The 23,834-nt window shown below is 42.6% G+C and overlaps 1 protein-coding gene across 1 annotated transcript in view; it reads left to right on the top strand.

The window, feature by feature from the left end:
• Positions 1 to 23,834, top strand: part of LOC124775231 (solute carrier family 46 member 3-like) — a 286,972-nt gene that overhangs the window by 147,566 nt on the left and 115,572 nt on the right. The window contains exon 4 of the mRNA XM_047250068.1: positions 5,780 to 5,937. Coding sequence (XP_047106024.1) covers positions 5,780 to 5,937 — 158 coding nt within the window. The remainder of the gene's footprint in view (positions 1 to 5,779; positions 5,938 to 23,834) is intronic.

Here is a 23,834-nt window from a genome sequence, read left to right as displayed (position 1 = left end):
TATGTTCCGAAACCCTACTGCAAATCGACGTTAGTGGTATATGCCTGTAATTCAGCGGATTACTCCTACTTCCCTCTTTGGGCATTGGTGTGACTTGAGCAATTTTCCAGTCTCTAGGTACGTATCTTTCTGTGAGCGAGTGGTTGTATATAATTGCTAAAAATGGAGCTATTTTATCAGCATACTCTCAGAGGAACCTGACTGGTATACAATCTGGACCGGAAGCCTTGCCTTTATTAAGTGATTTAATCTGCTTCATTACTCCGAGGATATCTACTTCTATGTTTCTCATCTTGGCAGTTGTTCTTAATTGAAATTTAGGAATATTCACTTCATCTTCTTTGTTGAAGGGGTTTCGGAAAACCGTGTTTAATAACCCTGCTTTAGTGGCACTGTCATCAGTGACTTCACCGTTGTTATCGCGCAGAGAAGGTATTGATTGCGTCTTGCCACTGGTGTGCTTTATGTATGACCAGAATCTATTTGGGTTTTCTGCCAGATCTCGAGACAGAATTTCGTTGTGGAAATTATTAAAAGCATCTCGCATTGAAGTACGCGCCATATTTCGAACTTCTGTAAAACTTTGCCAATCTTGGAGATTTTGCGTTCTTTTAAATTTGGCATGCTTTTTTCGTTGCATCTGCAACAACGACCTGACCCGTTTTGTGTATCATGGGAGATCAGTACCATCACTTGCTTTATGGCCAACAATTTCCCTAGGTATACCTATCTCCTTTAAAACGAACTGTTGTAGTAAATTGCGTATTATTATTTTGATTGCTTCAGAAATATTGGAAAGCATATTACACTGTCCAGCCACATGTGACTACCACGTACGTTCGACATCAACGTGCAATAACCACTCACAGACGACAGGTAGCAGCACTAGCAGTGGAGGGTGTACAAAGCGTGTCGGGAGGACGCGGGAAACAGGGCAGTGGTTGTCGTAGTTTGGAAACGGAGCGATTTATTTGACGTCCGAAACGGCGTCAACATTGGATTTCGGACCAAGGGTGGAAGCATTTCCTAAACCGCTAAGTCTTTAAACTACTTGCATGCCGCCTTGGTTAAAGTATGGCGCGCATCGTAAAATGGCGCTATGCAAAACCGGCGCCGAGGCAACCGTGGTGCACCGCGAGCCACAGAGGACAGGGCTGAACGACGGCTGTGGAGATGTGTACGGTCGAATCGACGTGCAGCTGTTTAGCTACTCACCGCCCGAATGAACCAACGGGCTAGCAACAGTGTCTCCTCGACGACCAATCAGCAAATGTTGCTGCGTAGGGGTCTCCACAGCGGGCGTTCGGTTCACGCACTCATGTTGACTTTTGTTCATCCGCGACGAAGGCTGGAATATGCCCGCCGATACCGAAACTGGACGTCCACTGAATGGAGAATTACGCTTTATGTGCCATCGGACAGATGGCCGTTGGCGTGTACGGCCCCGCAACTTCGTCAGAAGGGTCCAAGTCAGAGGAGAGAACGTTGTGGTCTGGGGAATCTTTTCGTGGTGTTCCCTGGGTGATCTCTTCGTTCTGGGAGGCACAAATATGCTTCTGTCCTTCGGTAGTAAGTGCACCCCCACACGCAGTTTCTTTTTCCTCGGTGCCATAGCATCTATCAGCAGGATAATGAAACGCGTCACACAGCTCGCAGTGCACGAGGGGCGTTTGAAAAGTCCGTGCAAAGTCCGAGAGATGGCACCACCAGCGCGTATCGAGGTCATTTTTAGTTAGTAGCATCTTTGGAAAGAACGCACACCAAGTTTCAGCCATATTGGTCAATTTCTTTGTGTTTGGCATTCGTGTGAATCAAGGAAGTCGAGTCATTGTCAAAAAATGGACAAAAAAGAATTTCGTGTGGTGATTAAACATTACTATATGAAATGCAAAACACCTCAGGAGACTAAAGAGAAGCTTGATAAACATTACGGTGACTCTGCACCTTCAATTAGAATAGTTTATGAGTGGTTTCATAATTTTCGGCGTGGCCATATGGGCACAAGTGATGCAGAACGTTCTGGAAGCCCTGTGGATGCTACGATTCCAGAAATCATTGATAAAATCCGTGATATAGTGATGAATGACAGAAGAGTTAAGGTGCGTGAGATTGCTAGTGCTGTGGGCATCTCGACTGAATGGGTACATAATATTTTGCATAAAGATTTGGACATGAGAAACCTATCCGCAAGATGGGTTCCGCGATTGCTCACGCTTGACCAAAAACGGAATCGTGTGAGGTGTTGCAAGGATGGTTTGCAGCAGTTCAGGAAGAACCCGCAGGACGTTAAGCGTCGTTTCGTCACTGTGGATGAAACATGGATACATTACTATACTCCTGAGACCAAACAACAATCTAAACAATGGGTTAGCAAAAAAGGCGAAGACTATTCCTTCGGTCGGAAAGGTTATAGCGACTATCTTTTGGGATTCGCAAGGGATAATCCTGATCGACTATCTGGAAAAGGGGAAAACTATTACAGATGAATATTATTCATCATTACTGAACCGTTTGAAAACCGAGCTGCAAGAAAAACGCCGGTGATTGGACCGCAAAAAGGTCCTTTTCCATCACGACAATGCACCAGCACTAAACTCAGCAGTTGTGGTAGCAAAATTAATGGAAATAGTATTCCCATTCGTTTCACATCCCCTCTATTCTCCAGACTTGGCTCCCTCGGATTACTATTTGTTCCCCAATTTAAAGAAATGGCTGTCGGGACAAAGATTTTATTCAAACGAGGAGGTGATTCCAGCAACTAGTAGCTATTTTGCAGACTTGGACAATTCCTATTATTCGGAAGGGATCAACAAATTAGAACAGCGTTGGACGAAGTGTATCAGTCTAAAAGGAGACTATGTTGAAAAATAAAAAAGGTTTACTCTAAACACGTAAGGAGTTTCTATTTTTGCACGGGCTTTTCGAACGCCCCTCGTACTGCCGTTGTTCGAAGCGCACTAGGATGAGTTCACCGTACTCCCCTGGCCACCAAACTCCCCGTATTGAAACCCAATCGATAATCTGTGGGAACACCTCGATCGGGCTGTTCGCGCTATGGATCCTCTATCGAGAAACTTGGCGAAGCTGGCCACGGCTCTCGAGTTGGCATGGTTCCATATCCCTGTCAGTATCTTCCAAAACCTCGTACGCTTTCCTCCTGCATGTCCGTGCTGCAAAAGGAGGTTATTCAGGCTTTTGTCAGGTGGTAACTTTAACGAAACTGGACCGTGTATGAACTTACCGTAAAATATGGATTCTCCGCCCAGAGAAACAAAACGTCTTCACGGTTCTTGTGGTTTTAAAAAGAAGTGGCTACAAGATGAAACATTCCCCAGTTGGCGTAGTGAGGGAGACGACAAACGCAAGGCCAGATGTACAGTTGGTTCATCTTCTTTTAATGTACGGAACGATGGAGTGAAGGCTAAGTGTTGGCAAGAAGCACGTTTTATAGGAGCGATCAAAAAACTAACATTACTAAATTTCTTGTCCCACTTTCGGAAGATTTAAAACAGCTGCAGTTGAACTCACTAAAACCTCACGCGGTAAAACATGGACGTAGTTACAATTCGTCTGTGGCAATAAATGAGATTCTGTACCCTACAATGAGCTGGTTTCAAAGATGATTTTATGTAGAACAAAATTGGAGGGTTTCGTGAGTAACGTTTTGGCGCCGTATTCTGTAAAATCTCTCGTTAAACATAAAAGATCAAAACAGTCCATTATCAGTATCCACTGATGCTTCCAATAAAGGCAATAGAAAATTTTTCCCACTTGTAGTAACTTTCTTTGATGACGAAGATGTAATAGTAAATTACCCATTAGAATTTTGTCAAGAATAGTATTGACAATGCTTCGGTCAGTTATGGTAGCGCCGGCCGCTGTGACCGAGCGGTTATAGGCGCTTCAGTCTGGAACCGTGCGACCGCTACGGTCGCAGGTTCGAATCCTGCCTCCGGCGTGGATGTGTGTGATGTCCTTAGGTTAGTTAGGTTTAAGTAGTTCTAAGTTCTAGGGGACTGATGACCTCAGATATTAAGTCCCATAGTGCTCAGAGCCATTTGCACCAATTACCTGCACCTGCTCGGCCTTTCAGAAATTACAAAATTTAAACCGAAATATTCGGAAAGCTAACTGCAACTGCTATGTCTTGCATAATGCACCAAAACAGTAGATGAAATTATTATATTTTGATATTGGAAGTCTTTCGTGGAAGGTTTTTCGTGAATTTTTAACGGTGTCTACTACGTAGATTGGAACTTAAATAGTGGCAACTATTTATTCACATCCGATAAAATAGAGTTACGTGTTTGCACCTGTTACTGTCGTTCAAAGTAGTCACCAGTGTTGTGTAGAATCCGTTGCCAGCGATGTGGAAGGCGTAGTATACCGTTAGCAGAACCTGTTCTGTTGATGGTGGGGATGGAGCGGTCTCTTGCCTGTCGAATCTCTGGAACAGTTCTGAAGCGAATGCCACGAAGTGGTTCCTTCATCTTCAGACTCAAATCCAAGTCACAAGGACTTAAGTCTGGGGAGTACGGTGGATGGTAAAGTACTCCCAGTCCCATCGACCGAAAACAGCAGCCACAGCTTGCGCTGTATGCGCCCGCGCATTGTCGTGCAAAATGATGGGTGGGTTGCACAGAAAGTGTCGCAGGTGGTGCTCCAAAAACGACGTGTTATTGACTTGCTCAATTGGCGAAGCTCTTTTAAATCATCAAATTTTTCTGAAATCGTAATAATTTCTTTGTCTTTACATGTACATCTCATCTATCGATTTCCGTCCTATTCGGATAATTCCTTCATGGTGCCGTCATTTTTTTTGTCTTGGAGTGTAGATGAATAAATATAATTTACACTACTTGTTAAGCTAATGTCATTCAGTGTTGGCATAAAATGTTGTTAAGTGTTATAGGTGAAAAGTAGTGCACTCTGAAAGTACTAGATGAAAATGCTACCTGTTTGTGAGCAAATCCCCTTCTTTTTCTCTCTTCCCCTTACTCATCTAATTCCCTCCAAAATGCTTCCCCTTCTCTCTCTCTCTCTCTCTCTCTCTCTCTCTCTCTCTCTCTCTCTCTTTCTCTCTTTGCCCTCTCCCTCACTTCAGCTCTTTCATTTTCTCCCCTCACTCTTTCTCTCTCTCCTCTCCCTCACTTCAACTTCTTTAACATTCTCCCTCTCACTCATCCACGCCTTGCAAAGCTCTTTTAAATCATCAATTTTTTTCTGTAATAGTAATAATTTCTTTGTCTTTACATGTACATCTCATCTACCGATTTCCGTCCTATTCGGATAATTCCTTCATGGTGCGTCTTTTTTTTGTCTTGGAGTGTAGATGAATAAATATAATTTACACTACTTGTTAAGCTAATGTCATTCAGTGTTGGCATAAAATATTGTTAAGTGTTATAGGTGAAAAGTAGTGGCCTCTAAAGTACTAGATGAAAATGCTACCTATTTGCGAGAAGATCCCTTCTCTTTCTCTCTTCTCCTCACTCATCTAAATCCCTTCCAAATGCTTCCCCTTCTCTCTCTCTCTCTCTCTCTCTCTCTCTCTCTCTCTCTCTCTCTCTCTCTCTCTCTCTTTCCCCTCTCCCTCACTTCACCTCTTTCACTTTCTCCCCTCACTCTCTCTCTCTCTCTCCTCTCCCTCTCTTCAACTTCTTTAACTTTCTCCCTCTCACTCAAGCACATCCCATCTAACTTTTTCTCTTCTTCTTTCTGTTTTCCATCTGTTTCTCCACTCTGCCTCTGCCTCACCCAGACGTATTGCTGTCCCCAGGCGTGCTGGCCAGACGCACAGCCAGAGGAGATGGGCCAGCAGTGCCCAGACGAGCAGGCGGCGCAGGCCCACGTCTCCGGCATCGCCACCTGGAAGCCGTTCCTGCAGTTCCTGCTGCCCGCCGTCGCTGTCGCTTTCGCAGGACCCTGGAGCGATAGGTCTGTTGATCAATACAATACATGCAGATCTTTCTTGCAAATCTTTGGAAGACAGAAGACTTCAGAGCGCTGTTGTTTTGTGTCTTGACACTGCCAACTGCAGTGACGTGAACACCCTGTCTAGCATAGTATGTGAATGACGCTCTGTACTATTCGGTTGTGTGTAACGACAGTAACTACTATTCTTGAACATGAACATGTCAAAGGAGCACTTTCACGCATGCATTAAACAACCGTTGCTTCAGTGCATACGATTTTTTTAAATGTATCTCAGCCTCGGATCAAATAAATGGGGTCATTACTGTTATCGACGCCTTACCAAGACATTATATCGATCGCTAACCCTTGGGTTAGTCAGTTCAAGACACAATAATCCTCCAAGTGCTGCGACTCACAAAAACCGTCTTTCTATTCCGATCGAATTACTTTTACAGCTATCACACACACACACACACACACACACACACACACATACACACACACACACACACACACACACACACACACATATATATATATATATATATATATATATATATATATATATATATATATATATATATATATATAGGGTGTTACAAAAAGGTACGGCCAAACTTTCAGGAAACATTCCTCACACACAAATAGAGAAAAGGTGTTATGTGGACATGTGTCCGGAAACGCTTAATTTCTATGTTAGAGCTCATTTTAGCTTCGTCAGTATGTACTGTACTTCCTCGATTCACCGCCAGTTGACCCAATTGAAGGAAGGTAATGTTGACTTCGGTGCTTGTGTTGACATGCGACTCATTGCTCTACAGCACATCAGTACGTAGCATCATCAGGTTAGTGTTCATCACGAACGTGGTTTTGCAGTCAGTGCAATGTTTACAAATGCGGAGTTGGCAGATGCCCATTTGATGTATGGATTAGCACGAGGCAATAGCCGTGGCGCGGTACGTTTGTATCGAGACAGATTTCCAGAACGAAGGTGTCCCGACAGGAAGACTTTCGAAGCAATTGATCGGCGTCTTAGGGAGTACGGAACATTCCAGCCTATGACTCGCGACTGGGGAAGACCTAGAACGACGAGGATACATGCAATGGACGAGGCAATTCTTCGTGCAGTTGACGATAACCCTAATGTCAGCGTCAGAGAAGATGCTGCTGTACAAGGTAACGTTGACCACGTCACTGTATGGAGAGTTCTAAGGGAGAACCAGTTGTTTCCGTACCATGTACAGCGTGTGCAGGCACTATCAGCAGCTGATTGGCCTCTACGGGTACACTTCTGCGAATGGTTCATCCAACAATGTGTCAATCCTCATTTCAATACAAATGTTCTCTTTACGGATGAGGCTTCATTCCAACGTGATCAAATTGTAAATTTCCGCAATCAACATGTGTGGGTTGACGAGAATCCGCACGCAATTGTGCAGTCACGTCATCAACACAGATTTTCTGTGAACGTTTGGGCAGGCATTGTTGGTGATGTCTAGATTGGGCCCCATGTTCTTCCACCTACACTCAATAGAGCACGTTATCATGATTTCATACGGGATACTCTACCTGTGCTGCTAGAACATGTGCCTTTACAAGTACGACACAACATGTGGTTCGTGCACGATGGAGCTCCTGCACATTTCAGTCGAAGTGTTCGTACGCTTCTCAACAACAGATTCGGTGACCGATGGATTGGTAGAGGCGGACCAATTCCATGGCCTCCGCGCTCTCCTGACCTCAACCCTCTTGACTTTCATTTATGGGGCCATTTGAAAGCTCTTGTCTACGCAACCCCGGTACCAAATGTAGAGACTCTTCGTGCTCGTATTGTGGACGGCTGTGATACAATACGCCATTCTCCAGAGCTGCATCAGCGTATCAGGGATTCCATGCGACGGAGGGTGAATGCATGTATCCTCGCTAACGGAAGACATTTTGAACATTTCCTGTAACAAAGTGTTTGAAGTCACGCTGGTACGTTCTGTTGCTGTGTGTTTCCATTCCATGATTAATGTGATTTGAAGAGAAGTAATAAAATGAGGTCTATCATGGAAAGTAAGCGTTTCCGGACACATGTGACTTAACTTCTGAGGTCATCAGTCCCCTAGACTCAGAACTACGTAAGCCTAACTAACCCTAGGACATCATGCACATCCATGCGCGAGGCAGGATTCCAACATGCGACCGTAGCAGCGGCGCGGTTCCAGACTGTAGCGCCTAGAACAGCTCGGCCACAGAGGCCGGCCTATGATTTAACAGTCGTAAAATTGAAGTTATTGACAAGAGGAATGTTCTCCTTCCAGTTTCTATCAGCAGTTCCCATCCGAAATACTGGTCGCCTTCCTGTATTGTTAGGTTACCTGGAGAAATGGGAAACCCTGTTACCAGTTGCATGTTGGTAACTGTCGCTCACCTAACACTTCCAGTACCCCACATTTCACGTACGCGCTTGGAGCAGTGACGCAAAGCACTGATACATCGCGAAGTGAAATTTGAATTATTCCACCCACTGCTCTTCATTGATGTGAGCTCTGAACATAATGCTTTGGCCAACAAGGCTGAAAGGCGGCTCTTGACTTCACGGACGAAGAATTTTAGGAAAGAGTGCTTCGCCTGTATAGGAGACCGCATATAAACTACCTGGTCAATTGTGTCCGGACACCCCTTTGCAATGCGGAATTGACCACTAGAGGTCACAAGAAGCGGACTCACCAGAACAAAAGGAGGCGGAAACTCTTGTGTTGTCAGTAGAGAACGAGTAATGGCAGGATGTATCGGTCATGAGAGCTCAGTGACTTCGAACGTGAACTAATCGTGGGATGTCATCAGAGTAACATGCCATATTTCAGTCTTTCTAAAGCTGCCCATGTCGGCGGTGATGTGGTTGTGAAGTGGAGACGCGAAAGAAAAACAGCAATTAAGTCAAGACTAGCCGCCCGTTTTTACAAGTACTAACGGACAGGGGCCTTCGAGCATTGAAGAGGGTGGTCATAAAAAATCGCATGAAATCAGCGGAAGGAGTAGCTCGTGAGTCCCAAAGTGCTACCAGCGGTGACTGCGCGTAGGGAGTTAAAAAGAATGGGGCACAAAAATCGAGCAGCTTCTCATAAACAACATATTTCTATAGTCGTTGTTAACCGATGCTTGAGGTGGTATAAACAGTGGCGACACTGGGCAGTTGATGAAGGGAAACGATTGGTTTGGAGTGACGAATCAACATCTGCATCTATATAGACACTCCGCAAGCCACCGTACGGTGCGTGGCGGAGGGTACCCTGTACCTCTATTTGTCATTTCCTTTCCTTTCCCACTGGTAAACAGAGCGAGGGAAAAACGATGGTCTGTATGCCTCCGTATGAACCCTAATTTCTCGTATCTTATGTTCGGTGTCCTTACGCGCAATGCATGTTGGCGCCAGTAGAATCGTTCGGCAATCAGCTTCAAATGCCGGTTCTCTAAGTTTTCTCAATAGTGTTTCTAGGAAAGAACGTCGCCTTCCCTCCAGGGCTTCCCATTTGAGTTCCCGAAGCATCTCTGTCATACTCGCGTGTTGTTCGAACCTACCGGTAACAAACCTAGCAGCCCGCTTCTGAAATGCTTTGATGTCTACCTTCAATCCGATCCGGTGCGGATCCCAAACACTCGAGCAGTACTCAAGAGTAGGTGGCACCAGCTTCCTACGTGCTGTCTCCTTTACAGATGAACCACTCTGTCCAAAAATTCTCCTAATAAACCATTCACCTTCCCTACCACAGATCTCACATGTTATGCCCAGGTATTTAAACGACCTGACTGTGTCAAGCAAGACACTAGGAATACTATGTCCGAACATTACAGGTTTGATCTGTACCCTGTGTCAATGCGATGAAAGAGTTTGGGTTTGGCAAATGCCTGTGCAATGTTACCTGGTACTGTGTGTAGTAGAGATGGGTAGTACGCGAACGAACGGGTGCAGAGGAACGGTTCACCAAAATGAATGAAAGGACCGAGGAACTAATTCCAAGGAACGATCGGTTCATAGTTCACTTCGGTCGCGGCGGTCTACTTATAGTTCCTGGGAACGAGGAACGATCGGTTCATTAGTTCACTTCGGTCGCGGCGGTCACTTCGGCAGTTCTCGTTGCAGCCTCGGTCACGTGCTCGTCTCAGTCTCGGTCTCCCTCGGCCGCACTCGTCGTTCTTCGCATGACCACCTGTCTCAGTTCCACTGCCAACTGCTCCTAAAGTGCGCGTCATTTATGACGGCGGCCGAGTTTAGGTTCGTTCTGCGCATCTGACGTCACAAAACACAGTCAGCCAATGAACAGAGAACGACGTTGCCAGAGCTTGACTGCAGTGCAGAGCACGGACGAGAGTCTTCAGTTTTACAAACGTTCAGTCATAAATAAAATAATTGAACAAAAGCAATGTCTTGGTAGCAGACTTTCTTTTATAGAAAGTTTGGAAAAAGCATTCTTTATACCAATTGCTTCATATTCTATTAATTAATTAAACCAAACAAGCAATAAGCCTCCTAATTCAGGCAATAGCAAGGAAAGGTGTTTGTATCATTCTCACTAACCGTTTCTTCACAATCAAGAACAGCGGTAATTGTTTATTTCCTATTGTACTTCGACAAAACGTGAGTAATTCATAATCATACGAACAGTGTTTGCCGGTATTTTGCGTGATATTTTAAAGTCCTCCTGGGGTTATGTTGTTTGATGAGCTGTGTTAGTGTAACGGTTAAGATATTTGGCTGACAAGCAAAAGGTTCTGATTTCAAACGTTGATCGGCGCTTAATATTTTCTTTATTTAAAAACAATATCGAAGTGTCTTTCTTCATGAATTTTATGCGTTTGAATGTAATTTTTTGAAATTTCTAGTGGCAACTAAAATCGACCATACGGAAAGTTTACGCTATGGACTTTTACCTCTGCAAAATTTCGTGCTATCGTTTACTACATCTAATGCTGCACAATAACTGCGTTGAACATCGAAACAAAATTAAGTCATTTATGGGGGGAAGGTATCAGTCAAGAATATGTGTAAAAATCAAATTTTTGGGCCAAATAGTTTGTGTGAAATCGAATGATAAAGTGTGTCAAAGCAGTCGAAACACCATGTGTCTGCACAGGCGAGCAGTGCAATGATGACAAAATCGCGCACATCGCGAAATGCGGGGAGCACGCCTCTGTAGCAGCGGAAGGGTTAATGCGGCCGTGGTGGCTTTACTTCACAAACTGCTTGCTCCCCCCTAAACGTAAGTTTGCCAACTATACTATGGCGGTGCTTCTCTTGGCGCGTACAACTGGCAACGCAGTAATCTCCCGCGTTTGGGCGGGCATGCGCGGACCGCCAAGATAAAAGAATTGAACTATAGTTAGTTCAGTATGCAGTTGTTCGTTTCGTTTACAGCGTTCGCCTATTTCACATGTGTTCCAAACTGTTCTTGCACTTGGTTCTGGCTACTCAGCGTCCACGACCGGTAATCAATAAGTATTTTACAGTTATGTAAATTACATAAAAATTACAATGGTGCACGAAGTACCATTCGACGTATACTGTAAAGTGACTTGCGGAATGTGGAAGTAGATGAAGGTGTATAGACAATCCAACGCGAAAACCTGGCAGTTGACGCCGCGTCAAACGCTGAGAAGATTACCGCTGCACCTGATGTTATGGGCAGGCACGAGCAGTTAGTTCACAGGGGCCAGCAGCGGGACCTTGGAATGAAGTGCGGCCGCTTCCCAAGGGACACGCATTCCACCGACGAACACTCAGGTCGACAACGTCTCAGTGGATCCTTCCCTTCGTACTAGACCTGCATTTCAAAAAACCAATATACACAGTGGCCAAGCATCCATTAAGGATCGAAGGCTGAGCCAACTCAAAAAATTCCAAAATAAGTCGTCCAAACTGAGTTTAATCCGATCTGATCACATACGCTCGTAAATGTTTTCAAATATTTTACGTTTGTGCTTCGTGTATGTACCCACCAGTATAACGAACCACTCTAGCTTTGCACCTCGGAATTCCATGCTTGGTACGAGCATACGCAGTAAGCCCGTTTCTTTCAGGTGGCGGACTGTCTATAGCATGGATAAGGTTTTTAAAAGCTGTCGTTTTATTTGTTTCTACTTCTCGTCCGTAATTGGCTGGCAGTCTGTACTCGGGGCCAGTTTTCCGTGCGCCACCCTATACTATTTCCCTGCGATCAGCCACACAAGGCTACAGTTGGCTAAACTAGGGGTTCTGCAGAATCACAGAAATTACTTCCAAAAATGTGTAAGAAATCTGTAATGAATAAAAGCTGTATACTCCACGGGGGAGGCAAGTGCCCTCTCTTGGTGCCCTCCATCCTTCAGTCACCTACACTACTAGTTTTCAGTTTTTCATAAGAACCATATACCAAGCACAAATGAACGGTGAAGGAGAAAAAATGAACGGTTCCCAAAAAAGAACGATCAGCAGTGAACTAGTTCCCAAGGATGAACGAGTTTGCCCATCTTTAGTGTGTAGTGCCCCCAGTGAGGTTCAGAGGAGGTATCGTTGCAGTATGCGGGCTTTCAAACACAAAATGAAATGTGATGTGTGGCCCTCAGCTACGTATCCTCTGACTCAGAGTTGAAATATTAGAAGTTTTGGCTGGTTTCGTTGTCTAGGAGGTGGGATACCTAGTTCCGCATTACAAGCCAAATACTGCTGAGCCTACAGTATACAATATGGATATATACATGAATCGAATGGTCACTCGACAATGGAGAATTTTGAATGTAACATAGAAATTTATAAATGAAATATTGCAATTAAATAAAATCTGCAGATACTATTTTAACGACTTTAAATAATGAGTACGATAGCGGGAGTACCTTCAAGAAAGCCGTTTATTACTGCAAAACACTTATTGGTGTCGATGGTCCTGCAATCAAATACAATATAAGTTGAATAACAGGGAAACAATAGATTCCTACTTAACGTGATTAGTTATGAACAACAACATAGTTCATGAGATATTCACTTCTAAAGGCATACTATGTCTTCAATGCAGAAGCCAAGGAAATCTCACAAGTGCACAAGTCGGAGCTACGAAATAATTCTTATCTGCCGCGACCACGTGCAAACTGCTCCACTCTCCAAGTCTTTCTTGTGACCGACTGTCACTGCTACCCGTCCAGCACTTCCTCTGTCCTGTCTGCGACCCGATGCTCCTCCCCCACTTCCATACAGTCGCCCCACTAACGAGCGCTGTGATTGGCTAGAGCGCTCCAGCCATATCTCCAAGACAACGCACACTCACAAACATATGAAACACATATGATATACTGGATTTACATTTAAATAACTTGAAACTAAATAAATATTCCTATGGCTGGACCATAAACACGCTCCAACACACATTATTAAATAGATAAACACATCAAATAAACACATATCAAAGGAATAGAAACAAAAGGTAGGCCAGCAGCCCAATGTCTCTCTGCTTTCTAAAACACAGTAAATATTTAATCAATTTCTTCATGAATAGTATATATCGGATATAAACAAAGACATAGACGAATAAATATATTTGTAAGCATGCTGCTACCGTTTTTTCATGTAACTGTGGAGTACTTATGGCCTGACATGATCAATGGTAATCAGCCACTTTGACCTCCACCTACCTCATGTACTATTCAAGTTACATGCCTGTAATTCATACCAATTTAGGTTTACACTAATAGTTTTCTAAAGACATGTCGATTGACAAAATCGGATGAACCTCTTAGATTTTGGAAATTCGTTACTGAGTGTTACTTTTATAATTTACAGTCAGATACTAAACTTTAAACTAATAAAGATATTGTATATCTGATTACACCATCAGAATCGTCATGCAAATAATGGTAATGTACACTCAACAGCAAAAAAAGTGTGTCACCCCTGAATTCTAACGTGTAGGCTGCACCTTAATTTATGCAACCAACATAGCATATCTGTGTTGCACATAGTCGCAACCCTCCACAGTACAGTCGTCGTAAGATACACAATGGGTACCGCTAGAGACTATTAGAGAACACTAGTCTAAAAAATGGTTCAAATGGCGCTGAGCACTATGGGACTCAACATCTTAGGTCATAAGTCCCCTAGAACTTAGAACTACTTAAACCTAACTAACCTAAGGACATCACACACACCCATGCCCGAGGCAGGATTCGAACCTGCGACCGTAGCAGTCCCGCGGTTCTGGACTGCAGCGCCAGAACCGCTAGACCACCGCGGCCGGCAACACTAGTCTTTATGACAGTCCATCCAGATGTAAAGTAACACCACGATAGTACAGAAGAGATCAGACAGTCCTTAACGTTTGTAAACTAAACTTAATTACAATAAGTGACATTTCAAATGTTATGGGACAACTAGTTTTGTCACATAAATGGTTCAGCAATCCTTAGGAACAATTAAATATTTGTGACAGTATATGGATTTATAAAATTGTATGGCAATTGGAAACAAGTTCTTTGCTGTCTAAAAGGTTTACCCAACACATGCTGAACGTCATTCAACGTTCAACGGGGAGTGGTTTCGCATCAACTTTATGTAATACTAAGCAGTTAAAAGAAAACGTGATTAACGGCGGCAACCACTCTACGGAAATCCCAACATTAACAGCGAATCACAAGTAATATCATTGTTCACATTACTCATCAACAGTTACTTGTACACGAAGTTGTACCTTAAATGAAATGACCAACGTCTTCGTTCTGGATCCGGATGCAAACCCAGAATGTAAAGCCATTGTTAACCAAGCAAAGCTTTCTGCCTTATCGAGACTCGATCACTAGGCAGAAAGAGACGTCAAATACTGACGTTTGCACCAGTATCCGTTATCAATTCTCAACTTGAACGTAAATGACGATAATGTTTGTACGAAAGCAGGAACCCTAACATGACAATTGCCTTCTCGGTAATTAACCTCGAAAGACGTTGTATAGTGTTACATTGTCAAGGAATAAAGTATGCACATGTTAAAAATTGAAATGCTATCATGTAATGCTCGGGACAAGAATGCGAACACAGCACCTAATCGGAATGTTGAATAAGTACGTAAAATCAGAATGTTGATATCACAGTTTGTCACCAGTAGTGGGGTTGGAACCTTAAATGACGACTGAAGTTGTATTGCCTGACCGGGACTCGAACCCGGCGCCTACCGCCGTCGTTGTCTAACCAGGAACAGACGAGAAATATACAATGTTGGTGCACCATCAGCGAGATGTGCACACGTTTAACTAGAAATAAGGTGACGAAAACGTCTATGCTGACTGAGAGTCGAACGCCGCACACATGGTTATGAAGACACGTTAATAATCAACTTCATATTCAGTAGTAGCTAGGAGTAGCATGTTTAGTTGCAAACCTTAAGGCCTTACTCATCCCTAGTAACGTGTTGCCTAATATCTGCGATATCATGATGTTAATTTACAAGTGGATTGACTGCCGGAAAGAGCAATGTTCTCTAGTAGTCGTGTATCATTGAGATGTAAATGAAGTGCCTCAGCAGAAAGTAATATCCGTCGTGCAGCCCGTATTGTTTCAGAGACACTGAGCACAAGTTATAAGTGCACGAAACGTGTATTATATACTAAGTATATACTATTATTTGGAGAAGCTGCCGCCAAACCTGTTTACTTTTACATTTCGCTTAGTTGTCGTGGTTGAATACAGGTTTCCTTAAGGCTACATCTAATGCGCAACACTTACAAGAAAGTATAGTTCCCTGCGTCATGCTATTGCTAGCTAGGTGAAATATTTTGTGGTAGCTATGTTTAAAATGAATGTATTTTTGAAAGTATTGTTCGTCAAATATTTGAATAAACTGTAGGTGTGCCTGCACATGTTATAGCATAATAGCTGTAGCTGCGTTAGTTTAGCGAGTCAGTTCAGTACCATACGCGGAAGTGATTGCACTGTCACAGTGTTGCCAAATGTTTTTGACGATGTTGCCAATTCTCAGCTGTACTAGGAACAGCTCTGTAGCGTTATAGGAGAAGAATCCTGTGCTCGTGTCAGAGGAGGATACGGAGAGGAGGCGCGGGGTTTGGTTAATATGCAGCGTTTTCTCCTACCAGCTGTGTCAAACATTCAGGTGTGTAATCTTCCATCACGATTACAGTTTCCCACAAAATATATACGAATAAAACACTTACCTTGTTATTTTGTTGTTGTTGTTGTGGTCTTCAGTCCTGAGACTGGTTTGATGCAGCTCTCCATGCTACTCTATCCTGTGCAAGCTTCTTCATCTCCCAGTACCTGCTGCAACCTACATCCTTCTGAATCTGTTTAGTGTATTCATCTCTTGGTTTCCCTCTACGATTTTTACCCTCCACGCTGCCCTCCAATCCTAAATTGGTGATCCCTCGATGTCTCAGAACATGTCCTACCAACCGATCCCTTCTTCTAGTCAAGTTGTGCCACAAGCTCCTCTTCTCCCCAATTCTGTTCAATACCTCCTCATTAGTTATGTGATCAACCCATCTAATCTTCAGCATTCTTCTGTAGCACCACATTTCGAAAGCTTCTATTCTCTTCTTGTCTAAGCTATTTATCGTCCACATTTCACTTCCATTTTGTTAGAAAAGATTATTTCAGTACAATAAAAAGTCTTTGGAAATCAACTTTGTCAACCTGTCACGAAAAGTAAGATAACAAACACTTTGCACCTCGAAATCGATTGCATCTATGTGCAGTCTTGTGATCATACAAGTAGAATTTCATGAATTGCACGATAATGTAGAAAAATGTTGGTGCGAATGGAAGCTGTAAGAAACACAGTTACCTAATTATTCTGTACCACGTAATAATCAATTCATTTGATAATTCAGAAGAGAAGAAACTAAAAATTATGCCCATTAAGACAGAAACTAGTGTGCAGATGCGCGCACTGTGCAGATCTGCGCTTTTTCATCCTCAGATCTATACAAATAATGTGTACTAACCAGCGTATTCATTGCTTTCGTAATGTTTCCCTCTTGTTTAGTCTTCTTATAATGAACTGGATCCACACCCATGAGTCTGATTTTTTCTTTGTATCCTTCCATCTACTATCTTTGTGTGTTATTGTTTGCTGTTCAAAAAGCAAAATATTATGCCTGTTCCCACGAGGTATTAAAATGAGGTCGCAAAAAGGCTAACGAATTATAATCAAAATACAGTGAGACGCCAATTTGTCTGTCGTCATGGTGTTAAGTGGACAGAAATAGTTGGGAGTTATTGTCGTCTTTTCTTATTGAGATTTTCATATTACCCTGACACAAGACGCCGAGATAAATGTGTATATTCTCCGTGACGAAACATCCCACATTCCATTCATCCCGATCCATTCGTTACGTGCATCGGCGGCAATGAGTGATAGGAAAGCTGTTGTGGGGTGACGAATAACAATAACAATGGTAGTAATTACAAATCAATAATCAAGGATGTTTACTGCATTACAGACGATTAACAAAATAACCAAGAATGGCTGAGTGTTTAATTGGCGCACTGAGTAGGTGTTCTTACCACTTTGTTACTGAATTCTCTTCTAGTTGTTTGCAGAGAGAAAACAAAGAACCCCGTAGCCATACATATCGCTAGTACAACGAGATATTACCTATCAACTATCCTTGCTTTACATCACGAGACGTACATGGCGTCACTGAGCTGATATTTGAAATACATTTCTGTTTTCTCTCTCTGTCTCTCTCTCTCTCTTTTTATTTTTGTTTTAATTTTCTGAGGAAAGCATCGAGAAGCGCGATAATAAGCAAGTAGGCATATAACTTGTTTACAGTTATTTTCATCGGGATACATAATGCAAAAATACAACTTTTAAGTGTGTTATTGCGTAATTCCAGTTACTGACAGTCTATTCGTGAGCTTGCTCGCATTCAGTGGGGTGAAACCTATCACAGAAGCAAGCAAAACACAAATATTGCTTGCACCATGCGCAACACATAAACGAAATCTCGCTGCACTGACGTGTTGTCCGATATATTGCACGGAAAACATATCTGATTCATGTTGCTAAATACAGCCCTATCAGATACCAATGTGGAAGCGTACCAAGTGTATAAAAGTATATCTTGAAATACGCAGAAAGGCCCATAGAGGTATTCGACTGAAACATAGCCATGACCAAAATTGTAACTGGGGTCGACAGCATCGTCGTCTACCACCTTGACAACTCGAACGGTGACAGTGCTCGGTCGGCTACTTACGTTTACTGGTATCAAAGCTACAGCATGAAAACACAAAAATGTTAATAACCCGAAGATCATTAGTTTTGGAACCCATAGAAAGTAAAGCAGTCATCAGTCGCAAGAGTCGTTTGAACATCACAGTGCTTTAATATGCACGGTCATGTTGGAGGTGGTATGCTGTTGCTTTCATCCGACCTTTGAGTTGACTTACCTAGCCAGTTAATAGGGGAACCTACAGTTTTACGTGGCTTTCGGACCACAGTGCAACTCGGCATTTTTCACATCAACAAACACTGCCCCAGGGGAAATATGTGTAAAACAGCACATAAAAATCGCGGGACTGGTTAGGGATCGAACCTGAGACCTTCGTATCCATAGTCTTGCTCTTTATCACCTTGCCACCATGCAGCCAACACTGTGGTTTCTGCTTGCCATTAAAATTAAGGATCTCTCGTTTGTGCCTGCGTTGGCACTTGCGTGTCCCTTAGGACACCTTACCTTTGGGATTACCCTCGTATACATGTGTGTAAACGCCATCCAATGCCCACTCAAGGAAGACAAGGAGACCTAGTCTAGCTTCAATATTGCAAATACGCCTCTGTTTGTGGATGAACGCTGACTTAGGTTGATAATCGTTTTGAATATTTATCAGTACTGTACCCATTGGTGTGAAACTCGTTTTCTACCAATGATTCCCACAGCTACAGGAACACTACTTTAATACCTCTTACACAAAATACTTACGCAGTGCTATCAGACGACAAGATCAACCTGACACAAACTGTGGGAAGTTTGTTTTACAACCTTCGTACCTGGATAAACATTGCTGCATAAGACGATTTAAGATGAAACTAAATTCCTTCAGCTATGCCAATGTTTAAAGAAATCGTGTTAACGGCACTAAATCGTGGTTTGTAAATCGTTTACCAGCCGTAATCTGCCGCATTTCGCTGGTTCGAAGGCAAAAAGCCTACTGACAAATTTCACAGAAGGAAAGGGGGGACGAAATGTCTCCCACTCGAAGGTCATGTTGTTTTACTTAAATGATTACAAAATCTGGTAAAACGAACAATGAGGTTGTCAGTATAAGCACATTACTATTGTCAATATGATGTTGCACCGCCCAGGGCCTGTAATGATAAAGGGCCCGTTTAGGTCAGGCATATTGTACACAGAAGTGGAAGAGAGAGCACCACTAAATTCTACAATCCGTATGCATTGCATACACACAGAAATTACTGTTACAGTGTACTTATGGAGCCCAATGAGTGAACTGTACATTTTCTGGCGAGAAAGAGCACTGGCAAACAGTCTTCGCTACATTAAGTTACTTAAACTGGCGTCATTTTGAGCTAGAAATGGTTCAAATGGCTCTGAGCACTATGTGACTTAACATCTATGGTCATCAGTCCCCTAGAAATTGGAACTACTTAAACCTAACTAACCTGAGGACATCACACAACACCCAGTCATCACGAGACAGAGAAAATCCCTGACCCCGCCGGGAATCGAACCCGGGAACCCGGGCGTGGGAAGCGAGAACGCTACCGCACGACCACGAGCTGCGGACTTTGAGCTAGAATTTGTGGCCAGTGACTAAGTGTAAGGACAGTGAGTCGGATGCGGGTTTTGCAACTGTGAAATACTTTCCTTACATTGTGGAAGCGAATAATAAATTTGAACTAATATTGCGAAAATTTTCGACTTGGATAGCTTAGAATGAAAATCTTTCTGTTTATTGCAAAGGAAAACAACTGATTTTCTAAAACATTCTGTGTCATACACAAATTGGAACAGGTCACGTCGACCAGATCATATGGAAGAACGGACAGCGACGTATATTGGAAGGCAGTAAGATCCCTTGGCTTTTGGTTTGGCAGTATTCGACAGCCATTTCTAGGCGCAAGTAAATGAAGAAAGGTAGCGCGTTTTCGTTATCAAGTAACGTTTTCATCAATTACTTTAGTTTTAATTTGATCTACGAGTAATTGCTGATGTTTGATATTAACATGAAAAGGATTCCGTAGACAGGGAAAGAACTTGTTCTTGGCAACTACTTCTATAATGACCAAAAGGACTTAAATGATCTACCAGCACATGTGGTCCAGAAGCGGTATGAAGAAAATTATAGTAATAATGACGGTGATAATCGAATTATCTGGTAACTTCACACTTCACAGTGGATTTTCTCGAACTAAGAAATTTCCTGAATTAGTGAAAATTTCAAAATGGCTTCAAATCGAGGCTATGACGCCTAGAAGTGTTCTTACATCCTGCTGACATGAGAATAGCATAATCTCCACGTCAGAAGCTTGCTTCTACTTAACCATTTAATAGACTCCCGTTTTTTTTCCACCGTGACTAGTTTAGTAAGCTAAGCACATCATCCATTACAGCACACTCCTGAGGCTGGGAAATGTGGCCACAATGGTCTGATGGAACGAACTATCACAAGTGCAATGCGTGGGTTCAGGCATTTACTTTTAAGAGGCACAAACAGATTTACTTTACCTCTGGTAACCACAGTCTTCTCTAGGTCTCCTCCAAAGGTAAATATGTGGGTCCGAATCCTGATCCAATACAAAAATATTCATAATTTTATTTCAAGCCCTATCACGTGCACACCGGCCTGCTAGTGAAAATTAAAGTGCATTTTTAATGTCTGTTCATGTTGCCAACAATTTCTGGACAAACACGCACACATCTTACTGTTGGTGAGTAAGCAATTGATACTTAAGCAATATTCGTGGACAATAAAGAAGAACGATAGGACTGCGGTTCGATTGTCTCTCAGGCACAAAAATTTGTGTCCTTATTTTAGATTAAACACCTAGCAGCTGGCAAGAAAAACCGATACGTAACATTTGATTTTACTTAGTTAACAATCCGATTACGCCTTGGGTTCGTATCTGCGTCGCAGAACTTCACATCATGCGCTTCATCTTTAAATTCATACACACTTCGTTACTTCTGAATTGAGGTATATCAGACATCTTTCATGGTTAGTTAACAGGGATGAAAGGGTCTTGATAGAAGTCCCGGTTTATTACAAAAACTGTCGTCTTTTATTTTCAAGTTTAGATTTTGTTACTGATATAGGCGCAAAATTTCGGTACTTTATGACTCTTCATGGATAGTCAGCAATATGATACGATTAGATTAGATTAGATTAATACTTGTTACATAGATCATGAATACGACATTTCGTGATGATGTGGAACGAGTCATTTTAATGAAAGATTTCTTTACATACCAGTATTCAATTTCTTTACAACAATTTTTTACCCTCTCTATCTCTCTCTCTCTACCCCCCCCCCCCCCCCCTCTCTCTCTCTCTCTCTCTCTCTCTCTCTCTCTCACACACACACACACTCATATTCTCTTTTTATTTTTATTTGTTTGTTGTGCTCGATTATCGACGAGGCACGAAAACGTCCGTGAATGAGTTTCTTAGTTTTGAGTACAGTTACGAAAGAAATATAAAAACAGCTATGAGAGTTACTGATTTATGATGATTAGTAGCAGTCAATTCTGAGTATTATTAGTAACTAAGCTCCAGTCCCTAAACCTAGTTACAGAAATGCGAATCAGACGCATTACGTATTACAGGCCGTAGCAGCCGCGTCTTTGAAGCGCCAGCTATGGTCACTTCCAAGCCCGCTGTAGGATGACATCGGTTCGTCTTCTTCCTCCCGGTAATGTAACTGAGATTTGGCAACAACGCAAGGTATGTTTGGCAACTCTGTGATCGACGAGTTACTTCCTCTTGTGCCCGGAATCAAGCCTCAAAGTTCACTTGATTTCTCGTGTCATTTCCATTGAACAACATGAGTTGTTATCGCTTGAGGTCCAACAGAAGACTGTAAATTTACGGTTTTCAGCCCAGCAAAGTCATTGAACGTGGCAATCGCAACTAATCTCGTCCTGTAAGTAGCAGTTTATGAGTTCTAGCCACTATTGGCCTCGTAAGAGGAAGGCGTAAACCATATCTATCCCCTAGCTCTGTGTTGCCGTGCTGACCGGTGGAAAAGCGACTGTTACGGTTCGCGGTTCCAGCCTCGCTGAATGTAACGTTTTTATCCATGCTGCAAGCAGTCAAATCAAACATCGATAAGCAAATCGTAAGAAAATACTTTCAGCTCATAGTGCAATGGTGAAAAACTTACAATGCTGCACAACAGGTAACGCATCTTTCCCCTGCTGACAAGCAAATTTTGGGTTTCTAGGAATACGTAACTTTATTTATGAAATGCCACGTTTGCATACCAGTTGAGTATGACACAGCATACCATTTAAACACACACCCAATCGAAATCTAAGTGAGTAGTGTTTTACTAATTCGTGCAGATAGAGGCACGCTTGTGTACAGATACTCAGTTTTGTTAAAACAGACTTACTTTCGTCGTAAGGTTATCGTGGGTAGTTTTATTTCATTTCTTACAATACAGTGCACAGTTTTCGTAAGGTTTCTTTTAGTGTTGTTAGAACAATACTAAACATGAGAGAGAAATTAATCATCGACGATACATGCGAATTCTCCGATGTTATCTATAACAGTCTAACAGTGCACATGCAGTTTATTGATTACATGCATGTAGAAAACTTGTTCTGAGTTAAAGCTGTCAAACAAGGTTTGAAGAAGAATAAAATGCCACTACCAGACGACAGCTAATGTAGAAAATACTTTTCTGACTATTTTGGCACGATGCGCTCTACCCATACATAATACAAAAGCTTCGAGCACATCTGCTGCCTGGCCGTCTATTAAACCTGAAAAGAACAAAATGACGTATAAGTTAGCCTTTTTTCCAAATGCGACTATTTTGGATTGAGAAGTGAAGAGAATTATGTTCAGAGTTCCATTAAATTGTTAATTTCAGCAGACAGCAGAATTGCGTTTAAAAAAAATGTAGTAACGAATGTAATAGAACACGCGACGTCTTATCAACAGTGCGCGACGCTTACCGTTACGCTACTAGCTGTTCCGTAGCTACAGCACTTCTGGAAGCGAACAACCGTTCCTCCATAAATTCGGCATTCCAAAGTGCTGTGAGATAATGCATATGGCCAGATATAGACTTCTGAGAGGCAGGCAGTTACAGCATTTCTTTTGCACTGCACGATGGTTTCAACGAACAATAGCGCAATAGAGTAGCTCAAATGGAAAGGAACACTTCCTATTTAAATTTCTGCATCCTACTCTGTTGGCAGTTCTGTATAGGTGGCAGTTAACGTTATTTTATTTCGGTGATTACAGAATAGAGTCGAATGTATGCATTGGGTAGCCAATGCAGTTAGTTCATGGCGATTCGGTCAACCAAGTAAATGAATGTACTGAACATCCTGCAAACCACTACAGGGAGCCTGTGTGTCAGAATTCTCATCTTGTGTGCCGCAGCGGTGTTATGATAGAGAAATGAGTCGTAGAGAAGAGGGTTTGGCGGTCTGTTGGACTGATGATAGTTTCATATGATGTTGGTCTCTGTTCGATTCCAACTTCTGCCGATGTTTTTTGACAGGGAGAGGCAGATTCTATTCTCTTCTGGCTACGCCAAGTGCGGAAGATATAATGGCATTGTGGTTTGAAATGGTTCAAATGGCTCTGAGCACTATGGGACTTAACAGCTGTGGTCATCAGTCCCCTAGAACTTAGAACTACTTAAACCTAACTAACCTAAGGACGTCACACACATCCATGCCCGAGGCAGGATTCG

The sequence above is a fragment of the Schistocerca piceifrons genome, chromosome 2 (genome assembly GCF_021461385.2).
Source record: "Schistocerca piceifrons isolate TAMUIC-IGC-003096 chromosome 2, iqSchPice1.1, whole genome shotgun sequence".
In the NCBI taxonomy this organism is placed as follows: domain Eukaryota; kingdom Metazoa; phylum Arthropoda; class Insecta; order Orthoptera; family Acrididae; genus Schistocerca; species Schistocerca piceifrons.
Note: the sequence above shows the minus strand (reverse complement) of the source record. Positions and strands in the feature narration are given on the sequence as shown.